The 19,317-nt window shown below is 33.8% G+C and overlaps 1 protein-coding gene across 4 annotated transcripts in view; it reads left to right on the forward strand.

Moving 5' to 3' along the window:
* Positions 1–19,317, forward strand: part of SMAD4 (SMAD family member 4) — a gene marked incomplete at its 3' end in the record, with an annotated part of 58,891 nt that overhangs the window by 17,623 nt on the left and 21,951 nt on the right. For 3 of the 4 annotated variants that reach the window (XM_079109474.1, XM_079109473.1, XM_079109475.1), the window contains 6 exons: positions 1,537–1,749; positions 5,186–5,305; positions 5,399–5,515; positions 6,876–6,926; positions 14,813–14,996; positions 16,437–16,605. In XM_079109474.1, coding sequence (XP_078965600.1) covers positions 1,537–1,749; positions 5,186–5,305; positions 5,399–5,515; positions 6,876–6,926; positions 14,813–14,996; positions 16,437–16,605 — 854 coding nt within the window. Of the gene's footprint in view, positions 1–1,536; positions 1,750–5,185; positions 5,306–5,398; positions 5,516–6,875; positions 6,927–14,812; positions 15,004–16,436; positions 16,606–19,317 lie in introns of those variants that run through there. The other variant, XM_079109476.1, reaches the window with a different exon arrangement.

Genomic DNA, 19,317 nt, shown 5'->3' on the forward strand with positions numbered 1-19,317 from the left:
TCAATCACTATAACAAGAAAAATTATAAAATGTTCAGGAATTAAATAGAGATGTTAGGATCTATATGAAGAAAATTGCAGAACTTTGTTGAAGGGTATAATAAAAAGCTGACTAAATGTGGACATAGTCACTTTATGCCACATTGGTTTCTTTGTCTTATTTTTATAATTAATGATGAATGGTTAGGTCCAATTTTTTGCTGATACATGATGATGTGTTAAGCATTGTTTTGATTATCTTTTTATTTCCATGGAATTTTCTAAAGAGAAACTTTGGAGTGGAATTAATGGCTCTTAAAAAAATCAACATCTTCCTTTTGATGCATGAAAATGCTTTTTTAAGAGGTTGTATATAGAAACTTGAACAATGGATTATTCTTACTGCTTTGAAATAGTTTCAATTATTAAGTAAAAAAAAAATCCACATAACTAAGTGAAATGTATATGTAATAGGTTTTTTTCCAAAGAGCAAAAGATGGGAAAAGATAAGGGAAGTGATGCTGGTTCTTAATGGAAAAGGGAATGTCTTTGTGGATTATAATTGACTGCTCTAAAAAGAGACCTAATACCAGAGTTCATTGGACTGTAAAATTCTGGAATAGTGTTAATTCACAGAGAGTAAGGGGTTGTTTTGCTAGAGATAAAAAGCAAACCCCAAAACAGTAGCCCAAAACCAGAGGGGAGTTTCTAGGTAGAAAATTGACATTATGAATATAATTCAGTTTGTTTCTTTGTCTTCAATGGAACATTCCCTAGTTTCTTAATATTTTTTTTTAATGCTACTAGCATTCCCTAGTTCGTTATGGAAAGTGATCATGCTTTTTCAGTTAGAGTCTAGCTTTACTTACTAAAGTGTAACCACAGTTACAGTTAGTTGATAATAATGAGTTTTTTCATACCACATGTTTATCAGATTTCCTTTTTTGGATTAGGTTTCTAGAAGGAACTTTCTGTTTGACTTTTCAAGGATTTTTGTTTGTTTCTAAACTTATGGGGGACATTTAGTACATTGCAATTTTAAGGAATATGTTACTTAACGGTAATTCTAGATCCTGATATGGAATAACTATAAGATCCCACTCATATCTTTATTTGTATGAAATTAAAAAATTAAGTAATTGGTGTTCTCAGCTGATAAACATTTTGCCAGGCATTTGTTTTTCACCTTCTTCATGTTATCTATTTAGATGATTACTACTTTGGAATCTGAGGAATGCCTCTTTAGGACCATTGCTGTGGAGGCTGTTGGAATATATTCTAGCTTCAAATATCAGAGACAGATTGATAAAATATATCTGATCCTACTACCTTTGAATAAATGGCTTTTGCTGATAAAGTAGTATGCTTTTAAATATGAAAAAATAATAGTCATGTAACGTTGATATTTATGTGTAATAGATACTTTTTCAAAGATTGAAAGATAGCATATTTATACAACAGTTGATTTTTAAGTGTTGTCATATTATTTGCATATGTGATTTCTTTCCCTGGGAATAGAAACTTACAAAATTAAAAAAATGTTTAATTTTCTGCATAGCTCCACCAAGTATGTTGGTGAAGGATGAATATGTTCATGACTTTGAGGGACAGCCATCGTTATCCACAGAAGGACATTCAATTCAAACCATTCAGCATCCACCAAGTAATCGTGCTTCGACAGAGACATACAGCACCCCAGCTCTTTTAGCCCCTTCTGAGTCAAATGCTACCAGCACCACCAACTTTCCCAACATTCCTGTGGCTTCCACAAGTAAGTTATATAATCAGATTTAGTCCGCAGGTTGACTTGTCCTAAACAATGAATATTTACATGTAGTCACTTACAGGAAAACTCCAAGTAAGTAAAAATTAAAGGCACTATGGTATCTTTCATAGGTGAACTTAGGGATCAAACCTAGGACCTGGTACAGACTAGGCATGCATTATACACCACTGAGCCATACATACCCTCCTGCCCTAGAGAAATAAATATTGGACAGATGTTTGAGTTCATCTTGGAAAAAACAGTGTTTGTAATTTGTTTAAAGTTTCTTATATTGATATACATGTATAATCATTTGGAAGTTGATGAAGGGATTTGATTATGATAACTGACTTAAATTAATGATTGAATATATATTTTATTTACAAATGTAAGAAGTGTCTTAAATTTTCCAGATTTTAGAGAAATAATTTAAGTAGTTAACAAGTAGTTTTGAACCAAGTACTTATGAAGGTCTTATTCATGGAATTGCTACCTTTCTTTAGTCCATTGTGTTTATTTTGCTCTGTCTGGGAGAATATTGCTTTATAAGAGTCATCTCAGTTTTCCATTATACAAACTTAGAAAAAAAGGATGTAAATTTTTTTTTATTAGAAAAATTCTTGTTTTGTAGTTGAAGATGGACAGTATGCCTTTATTTATTTATTTTTTATGTGGTGCTAAGGTTCAAACCCATTGCCTCACACCATGCTAGGCAAGTTCTCTACCACTGAGGTACAGCCCTAGCCTGAAAAAAGGGATCTTAGTAAACTTATTTATAACATATATGCCCCCAGATAGACATTATGTTAGTCAATGTCATTGTAAAGCTAAATTCTACATCTCTTTTTCCCTAATATTTTAGAACCACTTCTTTTTTTTTTTTTTTTTTTTTAATATGTGTTTTTTGAAAGGGGCTTTCTCTTGGTAGAGGTGTTACCTTCTCTGACATTTTATAGGAGGCAGAGGGCTATTAGGTTCAGATTTTCCTTTTTCTTTTATCTTCTGTAGTGCTGGAGATTCAACTCAGGCCCCTGAGAATACCAGCAGGTGCTCTACCATTGTGCCACTTCCCCAGCTCAGGTTCAGCTTTTTTGGATGCCTGAGACAGTACGACCTTGTTCTGTTAGTATTGCTATTTATTTTCTCATCACCAAAGGTTAAACAGTTCGCTGCTTAGCAAATGAAATAGCTTTAAAAAAAAATTCTTTTTTTTTTTAATGAATTACAGGGCATTGTCTTGGTATCTGTATAGTGTTAATTGTACCTGGATGCTAAGGGGATTGTATTTAAGCCTACATGAGCAATAGATAGTTGATAGATCTAGACTGTTAACTTTGTTAGTTGCTATCAAAGGGACCATTATTCTGTTTACCTTAATACCAGGTCAGAGTCAACATTGAAATTTGATCTTTGGAATAAATGGGAGATTGGTTTCTATAATTGGGAGTTTTCAAGTAAAGTCTGTCAACATTTCTCTGTAATCCATTTCGTGACTTCAAAGCAATATCCTTTGGTTTGCTACATGAGATGCTCACTGTGGATAGTGTTTTGAAGTGGACCATATGGATTCACTTTAAAACTTGGCCTCTTGCAGATAATTTTAGTTACCAATTTATGATTATGGTTGACAAACAAATGGAGAATAAAAACATACATAATAGCTGCTTGAGTATAGATTACTGCTAGAGCACAGCCATCTACCTCTCTTTATATAATCTGGAGATTAAATTTTGGTACCCTTATAATGCTTACTAAAGTGACTTCATTTCAACTGTTTTGTTCCTTGTTTTTGAGTCCTATTTGAAGACTAGAAAAACATGTTATAAAGGAAATGCATCTAATTTTGTATTTTGGGGGTAAATTTTTGTAATTACATAGTAAGTACTGTAGATTTTAGAACTTTTGGTCAAATGTTTCCTAACATCACAAAAAAAGTATATTGATAGAATTGAACAAAAGAAATTGGACTAAAATAGAGGAATTGGAAGGCTGTTTTGCATAAGCCAATTTCATTATATTCATTGTTTATCTGATGCACTTGGAACTGTGTAATGGAAATAATCAATACAGATGACAGTAGTGGGTCACTTTATAATTTGTTTAATTTGGCACCTGAATCTTCAGGGTGTCTTTCTAGATACTTTTAAATGAAAATAATTTAATGAAAATGATTTAATTTAAATTGTGTAGTGACAATTTTTGTATGTCAGCTAAAAGCACATGGCCTATACAGGTATTGAAACCAAGAGCAAAAACATAATTGACTTTTAAAGAAAACGTGGAGAAATTTTTGGGATGACAGGATGGGAAGTTGCTAAAAATATCATCTTTAAAAATAAACAGTTTGAGGGTTATTGAAATATTCCTTTTAGCATTTGATTTTATAGTTCTTAGCTTTATAGAAATGTGGTATGTAGAGAGGAGGAAAATATTTTTTTCTTGATACTTTGAGTAATGTTGACATTTACTTTCTTCCATCTGATTACGTTTCCATCTAGATGAGAAAAGAGTGAAGTGATCCAGTGACAAATAATAATTAGGAAATTTCAATGCTTTCCAAATGGGGTAAACAATTGCCTTATTTAATGCTTGCTTTAAGAAAGTGATTAGTCTTGTCCACCTAAGGTGGGGGGGGAAAGGCCTTAAAAATGCCAGACAGTAAACAATATCATAGAATATTTTGAGTGAAATAAAAACAGGGGAAACTTAGTTTTCCTGGTACGATGCATTGAGAGAGGGCATCTACTCATAAATATGGGAAGATGATGATATTCGTTAAAATGCATGATTCTTGGTTTTTAAAAACACATGAAAAATTTCAGAGTAGATGATTAGATAGGGTTTTAATTTATTTCTTAATTAAATGCTGTATTGATTTGATTGCACAGTTGAACTAGGTGTTTTTAACTTCCTCACCTTCCCCATTGCATCCCATTTAAAATATTTGCCTCCTCTGCTTTTTTTTTTTTTTTTTTTTTTTAATCAAACTCTAGCATTCTGCCATTACCAATACTAGTGCTGATAATAATTAACTTTTAGATTTCAACATTTTCTTGAACCTGGGTTTTAAGTGTCCTAATTTTAAAAAGTCCAGACGGAGAGTTGGGTGAAGTGGCCAGGGGTTAACTGATGTGCTTCTTAACTTATGGTAGTGTAGACATGTAGTTGGATTTGTCTAGCGTTTAAAGAATATTTGTGAAAAAATGGACCACTAAAATTAGGCAGACATTAAGATGAAATAATTTTGAACTTCTTCAAGTTAAGAATTGCCTTTAAAGATGATGTTAGTTTTCTTTATTTGATAGGTAATGGGTGATTTCCTCTTTTGGAACTCATCTTTATAGTTGTGGATTATCAGTTTTAATTGGTCCTTCATTTATTGTATAAAATCATAGGATTGCATCTATACCTGTACCATGTTAATTTCTTCTTGTTTCTCTAGGTCAGCCTGCCGGTATTCTGGCAGGTAGTCATAGTGAAGGACTGTTGCAGATAGCTTCAGGGCCTCAGCCAGGACAGCAGCAGAATGGATTTACTGGTCAGCCAGCTACTTACCATCATAGTATGTACATGCTTTATAAAATCTTTTAAATAGTTGAGAAAAATAGGCAGCCTTTATAAAAGCAAATTAATCCATGTGGGCCTTAATTTTTAGACAGCACTACCACCTGGACTGGAAGTAGGACTGCTCCATACACACCTAATTTGCCTCACCACCAAAACGGCCATCTTCAGCACCACCCGCCTATGCCGCCCCATCCCGGACATTACTGTAAGCTCTTGTTTTTGTTGTAAGGACTTTTTCTTTTGTAGGACTTTGTTTTAATTTTTTTTTTTAAAGCTGTTTTTGCATCTTTTATTCATCCTACAATTTAATTTCATTAAATAATTAGTGCTTTCTTTACTTTTTTCAGCATTTTTCTTAAGTAGGACTTTTTTTTATAGTTACCATACCTTTGTTTTAGAATGATGTATGTACTAAGTACACATTTTTCTGTTGCTGATGTTTCATTAACACCACACATTGATTTCCATTCATTTTTGCTTTGTGTCTGTTCTTAAACCTCATGTATATCTTGTATATCCATCCATAGTGGATCGAAACATCTTGAGTGCTACATTCTCAGTGATCCCTCACCATAGTATTCACTGCCATAGTTAGATGTGTAATCTGTCAATATTCTATGCAGGCATGATGGGGAGGGGTACCCTGCAGTTAGCGTCTGGCTTCAGTCAGAATAGGAACATTATTCATGTGACTTAGTAAGACCAGGAGTATGAATCTTCCATATATATAAAATCCCTTTTCCTCTTACTTTAAGATTAGTAGGACCAAAGAAAACCTCTAAAATACCAAAAAGTATGAGTAACAAAATTAACCCTAGAGATCTCTGCTTCTGATATTTTGTTATTTTTCTTCCAGTCATATAAATTATATATAAATTGAGGGGGGTGGCCACGCTGTATGTATATTATATATTGCTTTCTTCCAATTATATTACTGTTTTTCCATGTCTTAAAAGAATATAGTTTTAATGACTGTCTCGATCAGCATAGTGGTTAAGAGTGCTGGGTTTGGCTGTATGATCATTGGTAACTTATTTAACCTCATTAAGCCTTAATGGTAGCAGTGGTGTCTACCTCAAGGAGTGTTGTAAGAAAATGTAATAATTCATTTTTTTTCCAGTTGTTAGCTATTATTCCATTCTATAAATAGCTTTAATAAACATAAGCACTTGTTTTTAGAAGTTTTAATGATTTAAATTTTTACTATATATTGCCTTATAAATTATACTATATACTATATTACATGTTACATGAATAATTCATTTATAATTTGCATTAAATACTGCATATAAAACTATTTGCAAATTGCTTGTAAAACTATTTGTAAATTGCTTAACAGCATTTGGCAAATAGTACTAAAGTGGTTAGCTATTAAATATCCACAAAAGTAATTCAGGAGTATTGCTTATTATAATTACAAAGCAGTCTAAACTAAGCTTTTAAGTTCTTAGGCATTGTATAAGCTTGATTTAAACAAGTCCTAGGGTATAGTAAGGTTTATTAAAAGTTTTAGCATGGAAAACTTTTAATAAATAAAAATGGGATTTTTATTATCTTTTCTTTAGGGCCAGTTCACAATGAGCTTGCATTCCAGCCTCCCATTTCCAATCATCCTGGTAAGTGTATTTCAAAATTGATTCCCTATATTTAGATTGTCATTATGGTAATTGGAATACACATACAGGTGTTACCATGATTACAGGATAAGTTAGCTTCTCAGACAAATGTAATACTCATTATGATGTGAGTTAAATATGTATGAGTAGCTAATAAACTGTCTATATATTTTTTTTTTACATAAACTATACATATATATATATATATATTTTTTTTTTTTTTCTCAAAATGGGGGGATCTTGCTCTTTTTCCTAGGCTGGCCTTGAACTCAGGATTCTCTTGTGCCTCAGCCTTCTGAGTAGCTGGGATTATAGATGTGGGCTACCATGCCCAGCTATGTTTAATTCATTTTAACTGTCTTGGAAAGAAAAAATAAGAACTCTTTTCAACTAAAATATAAAGTACAGAAATGCTGGTTTCAGCATTGGATACATAAATATGCAATAGAATAAAACTAGGTTTCAAAATAGAACCACTGTAAAACTAGCTTTAGAAGGCAGGAAAGAATCATAAATAGATGCTGAAAAGAGAAATAATTCATTGTATCTTGTCTTAGAAGAAAGATTTCAGGAATCTCTCTTTAACTGGAATTTAGAAACTATCTGATTAAACTATGTTCAAACACCTAAGTAGCTAAGTAGCTTTTTTTTGGGGGGGTGGGTACCAGGGATTGAACTTAGGGGTACTCACCCTGAGCCACATACCCAGCTTTCTTTAAGTTTGTACATTTTTTTTTCAATCATAGAAGTAATAAAAATGTTTGAAAATAAAATAAATATTGAAATTCTCTTATAACACAAATACAGGATTTTGCGCGTGCGTGTGTGTGTGTGTGTGTGTGTGTGTGTGTGTGTCCCCATCTCTTCATAATGATTTTTCTTAGCTTAAAAAGATGCAAATACTGTTGTGTCTTTGTAGCTGCAGGAGGTCCGTTCTGGGATGCCTCTCAGATACCAAAATCTGCAGATGCTCAAGTCCCTTATATAAAATGGCATAGTATTTGCATATAACCTACACATGATGATTTAAAGTGTGTATGGGAAGATTACATATTATATAAGGGACTTGAGTTTCTGCAGATTTTGACAAATACAGAGGGCCCTGGAAACAATCCCCCATGGATACTGAAAGACAACTGTATATATTTCCAGTAAATATTTTAAAAATAACCAGAGTGACCAAAATGATTAAAGAATAATATAAATAGTTCACATAGTTCTACTTATTTTTCTTTGTGTAAATAGTGTATTACTGATTATTTGTTGATTCTATTTTTTTCAGCTGTTTAAAAGTAATTAAAGGGAAGATCTTTTTGTTTATAACTATCCTCTTTTAAGAAATTAGCAATTTCTGGATCAGAAGCTCAAATTGCTTTATAGTGACAATGTCAAGAATATGAGAATTAGTTTATGCTCACTAGCAGTAGATGTAATTGGTTAAATCAACTTTTTACTGGTCAATGAGGCAAATAATACTTATTTTTGTTAGGAGAAAAGTGCTGCTGGTGGGACAGAAAGGTGTTTATTTTTGTGTGTAGTCTTTGGGATTGATCCCAGGGGTGCTCTTCTAAGTTATATCCCCAGACCTTTTTATTTTTTATTTTGAGGCAGCGTCTCACCAGGTTGCCAAGGCTGGCCTTGAACTTGGCACTCTTTCTGCTTCAGCCTCTTGAGTAGCTAATACTAGAGGTGTGAGCCATTATGCTTGGCCAAAAAAGTTTTTAAACTTTACATATATACTAGTTCAATTACTTCTTTAATAGCTCTTCTCTGTATGTGTTATATGGTACATTTGTTGTGATTTTAAACATTTTTCTGCAGATCAAGTGGCCTTTTCTTGAGCAGTTTTTGGAGAAATGTAACATATACAGAAGTGTATAACATTAGCAAATCATCTAATGAATGACATTAAAGCCAACACCTATGTGACCACTGCCTAGATTGAGAACTAGAACATTGCAGTACCCCAGAAACCCTCCTACCTACATTTTGTCTGTTTAAAAACTTTTCCTCCCTTCTCCCTAGAGGCAACCACTATTCTGCTTTTTATGGATATCATTTTGCTTTAAAGTAATAAATGTGTGCCTGCTAGGCACAGTGGTTCATGCCTGTAATCCCAGAAATTCAGGAGGCTCAGGCAGGAGGTTTGGAAGTTCAAGGCTACCTCAGCAACTTGGAACCTGTCTCAAAAAATAAAAAGGAGTGGAGCTGTATAGCTCATTGCCCCTTTGTTCAATCTTCAGTACCAAAACAAAACAAAACAAATAAAAAGAAAGAAAAAAAAATCCCTAAACAATCTAGTTTAGCAGATTGGCTTTACTTGTTTTTGAAATTAATTGGATTATTTTGTCATGATCTTAATTTTTGTGTATAAATAAGAATATTATGGTAAGGAGAAAATGTTGAGCCTCAAGAATGAAAATTTTTGCTGGTACCAAGGTAGCATCATTGAGAGTCAGTAATGGTTCTTACCACCTTTGGGATCTCGGTAGCTTAGTGGGAGATTGTCTCCAGGAACGATGATAGTCAGGGATCTAGAGGAGGACCTACCATGGATGGAATGCTGCAGTGGGAGTAGAGGAAGTAGTATTTAGCTAGTGATGTGGACTCCATTGCAGATTAACAATTTCTTTTGACCTTTTGATAGATTGACTTTATTCTTGTGGTAGAACTAATGTTTAGGCCAAACAATCTCTGATTTAGGGAATAAATAACATTTACTAGGTGAGGATACACATCCATAGCAATCTGCATTGGTGTTTGTTGCCTTTGTCTTTCAGTAGACTAAGGAAGTGACTCAATGGTGACAATCCTGAACAGGTCTCTGGCCTGCTGGTTGCAGGAGGGGATTAGCTCTGCATATACCGTCTGTCTGTCTGTCTATTTATTTAATTTATTGCAGTACTGGGCATTGAATGCATATACATTTTAATGAAGTCAGCAGGTTAGAACTGAGATTGTCTTTGGCTATGGATACTAATGGGTCCCCAAGGAGTTTTACCTCATCACTGTGAGACTTCATGTCTCCTGTTACACTGTTAGAAAGAATATTGACACTGGTCTCTGTTAGGAGAGCTTTCAGTCCTGGTATCCTCCTCCTTACCAAGTAATCTCTACTTCTATTCAGTATTTTTAAAATTTGAATATAGTTATGTTATTTCTCTGAGCAAGAACTTGTTTTATTACCTACTCATTGTTTGGCTATAGGATTAAAGTTCACATTTCCCTTGCAAATTAGAGGAGAGTTTTTGGTCTGGTCCCTGTGTACTTCTATAGCTCCTTCTCTTCATACTTCAAACATCTTGCACTACTTACCTAATTTTGCTAGTTATATCATCCCTCTACATTTTTTTTGGTGTATATTGTTTTTTGCATGAAGTATTGTGCTATATGTTGCTTGCAACAAATTATACCAAATAATACCAAACAGTAATAGCAATTTGTTACATCACTTTGTTTAGCTGAGTACTTCTGGTTTGAGGTCTCATGAAGTTACAGTAAAGTTGTTGCCTGGTGTTGTCACTATCTGAAGGCTTTTTACTGGCTGGAAGATTCATTTTTAGGGTGATTTACCAGTATACTTGGCAAGTTAGTGTTATCATTGGCAGGAAGCCCCAGTTTCTTTCAATGTAGACTTCTCTATAAAGCTGCCTGACTTGTCTTCACCTTACAGCTAATGAGTGGTCAAGAGAAAATTAGGCAGAATCTCATTGTCTTTTAAGACTTATCTCAGAAATTACACTGTCATTTTTGTAAGATCCTATGTTATGTGGGAGGGGACCACACAAGCATGTGACTGTTAGGAAGTGACAATCTTTGGGGGTCATCTTGAATACTAGATTCCATACACCTATACCCTCCTAAATGTAGCTCAAGCACACCACTGTTGAGAAGCCTTCCTAACCCTTTGTCCCCTGCTACCTAGTGCTTTCTAATCATACTACACACTAGTTTACATGTCTGCTATCCCTGTTTAGGGAACAAACAGAAAAGAAATAAAAAACATATTTGGAAGAGGTTAATCATTTTCAGACTTAACTCTAGTTTTGCTTTATCATAAAGTTGAGATATATTCATCATATTAAATATTGATTACAAGTTAAAGTAAAAGGTTTCTTCAGTGTCTTTCAGGTTGGTTGTATTCAGATTCACAAATGGATTTGAAACCCTTAACTTGACAACTTCAGATATGTTCTGGTACTTATAGAGCAATCCACCATTCCAGAGAGCACCTTTATGTATTGATAAGATTCTCACAGGGCATCTCATTCAGATCTGAATAATAAAAGGAATAATTCATAATGAGTTTCTTAGTATTCAGATTTTTAACTTTTTCTTGATTGACTTTATTTCATATTTTAGAGAATATCTTAGAGACATACTTTCCATTATAATTGACTATTTACTTGTTAAAACTGTACTTTGTAATACATTTCCCTGTTAGAGAAATATTTAGTAATATATATAAAGTTCTTAATTATAAAAAAAATTTATGTTAAATCTCTTTTTATTGGAGTGCTAGGAATTGAGCCCAGGACCTTGTACGTGTTAGGGAAGCTCCCTGCCACTGAGTTATATATCCTCAGTCCTACTCGGACTTTTAAAACCTTTTTTTTTTTTTTTTTTTTTCGGGCATTGATTTGTCCTCCATAGACTTTCTGAGACTGGTTTAATTACACTAAAATTTAAGGAAAAAAATTAAAAAATCAAAGTAAGCACAGAAAATTCCCAGTCCCTTTCAAAAGAATTGGAACTTTAAGAAAAACCTCTGTGAATTGAGTAATTCCAGCCTTCTGTTCATGCTGGTTTTGAGAACCTGCAGAGCTGACATTTGTATAGCATTTGCTCCTGGGGGTGAAAGAGGAGAAAGAGGCTGTTTTAATCAAGTTTGCATCGCTGTGACCAATATTCCCAACAAGAGCAATGCAGAGGAAAAGTTCATTTTGGCTTACAGTTTCCGAGGTTCACTCCCTAGTTGACTGATTCCATAGCTTTGGGACCAAGATTCTAAAACATCATGGGAGAAGGCTCAGTTCATGACAGTTAGGACTCAGAGAAAAAACTGGGTGCCAGGGACAAAATATAAACCCCAAAGGTACACCCTAGTGACCTACTTCCTCTGGGTACACCCTACCTGCCTACAGTTACCACCCAGTTAATCCATTTAAGTATGAATACAGTAGTTTAATACACTCAAAATGTAATCATTTCACCTGTGAACATTCTTGGATTTGTTTCACACGTGAGTTTTTGAAGGTCACCTCATATCCAAACCATTACAGATAACCAGAAAGGTTTAGTGGCAATTTTCCATTACCTTCTGCTGTTTTAAAAATAAAAATGTTCCCTTCTGACTGTTTAGCAATTAAGAGCAAAGAAGTTTTTCATGTAGTATTTTGTAGCCTAATACCATAAAATTCTCTGGAACCTACTTAGATTACTTCTAGCCTTCTGTCCCGATTTCCTAGACCTTCATTTTTCATCCCTGGTCTGTGATACAACATCAATGGCAGTTTTTTTTTTTTTTTTTATTCTCAAGTCTCTTAAAACTCTTCCCAGTATCATGAGGTCATTTATATTAAACCTGTTTGGAGATGCAGCTTTGCCTAATGATTGTTGTTATATGGTGTCTGAAATAGTAGGCAAATAAACAACAAAAAAGTTCTTTGGTACCTGGGAAAAAATGAGGTTAAAGTGCAATTGCAAATGTTGCAGTTGATAATAGTGAGAATATTTTCTTAACATGGAGGCTATAAATCTCACCTTTTTTCCTCATTGAGTTGACTCACAGAAAAAAAGTTGTTTACCATGGAACTTTTACTTCTTTTTTTTTTTTTTTTTTTTCAAATAGAGAAGTTTTTATTTATTTTATTTTTTTTATTGTAAACAAATGGGATACATGTTGTTTCTCTGTTTGTACATGGCGTAAAGGCATACCATTTGTGTAATCATAAATTTACATAGAGTAATGTTGGAACTTTTACTTCTGGGTAATAATCTTCAGTTGAAACTAGGAAATTCACTGTACCTGGACCTTTCCCCAACACCAACTAGCATTGTAAACGTTTTGCAACAACATTTACTTTTTGGACTAATTACTTAAAAACCACTTTTTAAATACTGTTACTATTAATTGCTGCTGGAACATTGGGTAATTGTTATCTTAGTCCTCTCAGTTTTACCTTCAGCCAGTATACCTACCAGTTGTTTGCTGATGCTTCTTGTTTATAGCATAATATTTATCTTCAATAAACAATTTTGTTATAGAAAATAACTTCATAAATATTTTAAGACTTTTAAAGAATATACTTAAGTCTACTACTGGTGCTTATGTTCTAAATATAACAAATACATTTAAAGAAATGTTTATATTTGTGAAGACTTCATTAGATTGATGTGGGAAAACATTTGAATTTTTTAATTACCCAGTCTTCATGTGTTTTGTTTTATTCTTCATTGAAAGATACTCTTGCTTGACAGCATTTTGAAAAGCAGTTTAGGCATACCTAATAACCTTCATAAGTTTCTTAAACACACTTTTTTTTTTTTTTTTTAATTTTCAGTTTAGGATTTTTCTGACTGGGGAGGGTGCTTGGAATGACTTTTTTCCCCCATTCTGGGTATATGTTCAGAATTTTTTGATCCTTCAAGTTCTAGTTCAGAATTCATAAGTAACACATTGAAATGCAGATAAATTTGCAGATAAAACTATACTACCCTTTTTTTCATTCTGTAATAAATGTCACTGGATTTTTTTTTTTTTTTTTTTTTTTTTTCTCTCCTTACTCTGGGACCTTTGCTTTCGCTTTCCTCTCTGAAATGCTCTTTCCACAGTCTTCACATAAAGCCTTTTCAAATAGGATGTCCTCCACCATCCAGGCTGAAGTGTTTTTCTCAGTCATTTTCTGTTTCAAGCTATCTTTCTTTTAAACTACTCTTCATGGTATGTATCATTACCTGAGTTACCTTGTTCATTTGTTTGCTCATTTTTCCCTAAAAATAGGGACTAAACATCTTTTTACTACTGTGAATGCTTAGAGGAACCCACCATGCTCTGTAGATATCTGTTTAAATAAAAGAGGCAAAATAATTTTTCATGTATATGGGTTTAATATAATTGTTGTATTCAGACAAACTTAGAAGTACTTGATTGTATTTGCAATCCAGATTAAGTACTCCTTTTCCTATGAGTCATGTAAAATGATTTGAAAACATTTATTGTTGTTCAAATGAATAGACTAAATACACCTTCAAAGTTAAAATGGTAGTGGGTGACATGAATTGACTTTGCTAAAAATATTCCTGGCCCTGGGATATTTATGTACAAATGGGATAAAGATCTTTCACACATGAGAATTGAGAATGCCTGTATACAACAACATTGTAATTAACATTGACCCAGGGCTGTCATGGCCATTTGCTCATGTATTTTCTCTCAAGGATCTGTAAAAATATACTGTAGATTGATGTTATTCAAAAACACTTTTCTGGAATATGTATTAGGGTCAGTGAGTTTGTTTTTTAAAAAGCAGAAGTTCAGACAACATAGAAAATATGTATAGTTAAGTGAAACGTGGCAAAATAATTTATTTTAGATTCTGTTGACTTACATTCTTTAAATTTTCAGTTGATCTGATCCTAATCAAATTCCAGATTTTAAAAATGACTTCAGAGTTTGAAGAACAATACTGGGTACTGAGTTGGAAAATAGAAGACATGGAAATTTCTACTTTTTAATGCAGTATATTATTTTAATCCAGTTCTTTGGGTGCTTTTCATTTTTCTCTCCCGTTTCACCTTTTCTTTTTAGAAAACCTTTCTGTGGAGTGTAAGTAAAAGCCTAATATTCACATGAATGGATGCTCTTTGTCTTTTATTTCCTGTAGCTCCTGAGTATTGGTGTTCCATTGCTTACTTTGAAATGGATGTTCAGGTAGGAGAGACATTTAAGGTTCCTTCAAGCTGCCCTATTGTAACTGTTGATGGATATGTGGATCCTTCTGGAGGAGATCGCTTTTGCTTGGGTCAACTCTCCAATGTCCACAGGACAGAAGCCATTGAAAGAGCGAGGTATTGATTGTACAGTTCCATAATTATTTTAAAAATTAAACATAGTACATTATCCTTTTTTTTTTTTTAATAACTATTTTATTATTTATTTTTATGTGGTACTGAGGATCAAACCCAGTGCCTTCACGTGCGAGGCAGGCACTGAGCTACAATTCCAGCCCCATATATTATCTTTTGTTTTTATTTTGTTTTTGTGGTACTGCAGGTAGAACCCTGGGCCTCTCACATGGTAGGCTCTACCACTGAGCTACTCCCTGGCCCCTTTCTTTTGAGATAATATATTTCCATTATGAGCTTTTAAATATAAATGAAGGAATAAAAATCATCTTGAAAATTCTGAATTTTTAAGCATTCCATTTTAATTTTTGATGTTTGTTTAATATGTAAGACTAAAAGATAAATCTCTGTGTTTTAAATAGTAGACCTTTGGACTCCAGTTTGAAAACGAATTTCATTTTCTTTGATAATGTATTATTTTCTACAAATTTGTTGAAAAGAAATAATATATTATGAGAATAGATGTTTCTGAAGGTTATGGTGTTGAAAAATTGGTAACAAAAGGGAAATGGTTAGTGGGCTGGGGGTATAACTCAGTTGGTAAAGTGTTTACCTTGCATACACAAGGCTGGGTTTAATCCCCAGCACCACCAAAAAAAAAAAAAAAAAAAAAAAAAAAAAGGAAAATGATGGAAATGGTTAAGTAACTTATGATAAATTTCTATTGTTATGGCTGTTGTGTAATCTAACCTGTTTAAAGATATGTGTGTGCACATAATCTTGGTTTTATCATTTGCTATGTAACTTTGGCAAGTTACTCTCTACAGTAATACTGGGTTATATAATTTTCTATGATGAAGGAAATGATTTATATATGCACTGTCCAATTCAGTAGCCAATAGCCACATGTAACTTTTGAGCACTTAAAATATGGCTCATACAAAGGTGGCACACAGCTGTAATCTCAGTGGCTCGGAAGGTTGAGGCAGGAGGATTGCAAGTTCAAGGCTAGCCTCATCAACTGAGTGAGACACTGTCTAAAAATAAAAAGTACTGAGGATGTGGCTCAGTGGTGCCTCTGAGTTCACTCATGTGATTAACTGAATTTTTAATTTAAATACCTCTGTGTTCCTAGTAGCTATTGAATTGGACAGTGTAACTCATAAATAAAATTATAGTACATACATTATTGAGTTGTGAGGATTAAATTATAATTCATGTTAAGTGTTCCTGACACATAACAAGCACTGAATATATGCTCATTATTATTATATATGAGTAGGAAAAGAAAAAAGAAATGTAAAGAATGTTAACCATGATTATCTTTTGTTAATGGTGTTATGTCCCTAATTCTTGTTTTCGGTATTGAATATGCAGTATAATCTGAACTAAATTTTATTTGTGAATACTTAAAATGTAATATAATTTCTTTTGTCTTTCTAGGTTGCACATAGGCAAAGGTGTGCAGTTGGAATGTAAAGGTGAAGGTGATGTTTGGGTCAGGTGCCTTAGTGACCATGCAGTCTTTGTACAGAGTTACTACTTAGACAGAGAAGCTGGGCGTGCACCTGGAGATGCTGTTCATAAGATCTACCCAAGTGCATATATAAAGGTTAGTTGCAATTTTATTTGAATATTTTAGGCTTCGAAATCCCTTGTTGCTTAAAGAATTGAAGTGGAGGTGAGAGGAATAGAAAAATGTCTTGCATTAATACATAATGAAAACTTGTACCTGGTACAGTGGCACACACCTGTAATCCCAGCAGCTTGGGAGGCTGAGACAGGAGGATCACAGTTCAATGCCAGCTTCAGCAAATTAATGAGGCCCTAAGCAACTCAGTGAGATACTGCCTCTAAATAAAATATAAAAAAGGGCCAGGGATGTGGCTCAGTGTTAAGCACCCCTGGGTTCAATCACTTGGAAACTGCGCCCCCCCACAAAAAAAATATTGTGGGTTTTGTGGGTATGTATGTGAAGACATCTTTCATGGGGATGTTTATTGATACATCAGTTATATCTAGTTTCATGGGTTGCCTTTGTGTCCTACCTCTTTATTAACAGATTTGTCAAATGTTTTGGAGGAACATAGACTTGAAGATATTGAATGAAATCTCCAAGCGTATGTTACTTTGACATGGAAATTAGCAAAAGTCCAGACTACAATTTTAGGTTTTTTTTTTTTTTTTTGAAGTGGGGATTTAACCCAGGGGTGCTTTACCACTAAGTCAGATCTCTAGCCCTTTATTATTATTATTATTTATTATTATTATTATTTATTATTATTAATTATTATTATTATTTTACCAGGGATTGAACCCAGGAGCACTTAGCCACCGAACCACATCCCCAGCCCTTTTTTGTATTTTATTTAGAAATAGGGTCTTGCTGAGTTGATTAGGGCCTCACTAAGTTTCTTGGGCTGGCTTTGAACTGGCAATCCTCCTGTCTTAGCCTCCTGAGTTGCTGGGATTACAGGTGTGCACCACCACCCAGCTAGCCCTTTTTATTTTTTATTTTGAGATATGGTCTCACTAAGTTGCTGAGGCTGGCTTTAAATTTGTGATCCTCCTGCCTCAGGCTCCTGTGTCACTGGGATTATAGGCATGCACCACAGTGACTGGCATTTTTAAAGTTTTTAATGGTACTGGGGGTTGAGCACAGGACCTTTTGCATTCTAGGCAAGTTCTCTTCCACTGAGCTACACTGTCTGTCAGCCTGGAATTTCATCTTGGCCAATATTTGAGATTTTATGGAAGGAAATTCTAAAATCAAATGCTTTTCAAATCAAGACCCAAAGAAGCCTGAGGTGTTTTTTTTACTGATTATTGCAGTTTACATATTCAACTCAGTTCAGTTTTACTTTATAACATGTACTGTTATTAGATGAGAAAAATAGTTGTAATTAGGCCAAATACATTTTTAATTTCAGGCTTTTTAGTCATCCTGAACATCTTTATTATCAGCTCTTGTACATTAAAGGAATTAACTGTATTTTATCACTTATTTCTAAGAAGTTGCATGAGATACAAATACTTTAACCAGATAGAACTACAAATATGAAATGCTTGATTACCTTATAGTGGTGAACCCAATATGTCATTTTGGGTTGTGATTTAGTTAAAGGATATTGTCTTTTTATTTTTAATGTGTAACTTTCAAACATAGCAAATACAGAGAAAATAACAAACCTCAATACCTCTCATCGGCCTTCAACAGTTACTAACATTTTACCAATCTTTAATTTGTTTCTCCATGTACTCCCCCCTTCCCTGAGTAATTTTAAACCAATTCCAAGATTATACTAGTTGACTCATAAAATAAGTCCAGTATGAATTTCTAATTCATTTGAAGACTTCTGAAAACATAATCCCAATGTTGTTTTTACCTAACAAAATTTACTGTAATTGCCTGTTAAAATTTTTTAACACTACTAGAGCATCAGTTATAGTTTTGGTATGTTAGAACAATAGAACAAGAAAATACTGTTATATTTATTGATAGGATATTTTGAGTACTGGGGATTGAACTCAGGTATATTCAACTAACCACTGAGCCAGTCCCATTTTTGTATTTTATTTACAGACAGGGTCTCACTGAGTTGCTTAGCCACCTCTCTGTTGCCAGGGCCGGCACTGAATTGGGATTCTCCTACCTCAGCCCCCCTGAGCTGTTGGGATTACAGGCATGCACCACCATGACTGACTTAAAAGTTGGTTCTTAACATATAAGAGTATGATCACATCTTTGTTAAAATGTGTATGCAAAATGTCCTACCAGGAACTCTCTCAGGGAATTACTTATATTTCCTAATTTTTCTGCAAGGAATTTTTATATTTGATTATATGTCCCACATTAGTATTTTTAACGCATTGTGTTTCCTTATATACCTTGTAACCCATTTTGTATTCGTTGGCAAGTTTATTTTGTAAGAAGTAATTTTTTACTTTTTCCTGTGTCATTGCTTTTACCCACGGGGCAATTTTGCCTGGCACCTGGCATCCACATTTCAGATAATTATGAGATAGGGGGACTTTGAGGAAATTGCATTCCAATTCCCAGATATGTTCAGGACCTAATTGTCATTGTGTAAGTTACTCTGATACTTACTCTTTGCCGTGGGCAATTATTTCTTCCCATGTGCATTTCTGAATTGACTGTCAAAATCTTTCACCAGCATTTGGTTAATGGGCAGATATCTAGTTGTAGAGTTGTAGCCCTCAGAGTGCTTGGCTGTTGTCCGTTTCCATAATACTCTTACGAAGGTGAATTCCTGTTGTTTATCCTTTGCTTATGGTCTTGTTATCCCTCATGCCTTTGTCTTTA

Source organism: Sciurus vulgaris (assembly GCF_902686455.1).
Source record: "Sciurus vulgaris genome assembly, chromosome: 13".
Lineage (NCBI taxonomy): Eukaryota > Metazoa > Chordata > Mammalia > Rodentia > Sciuridae > Sciurus > Sciurus vulgaris.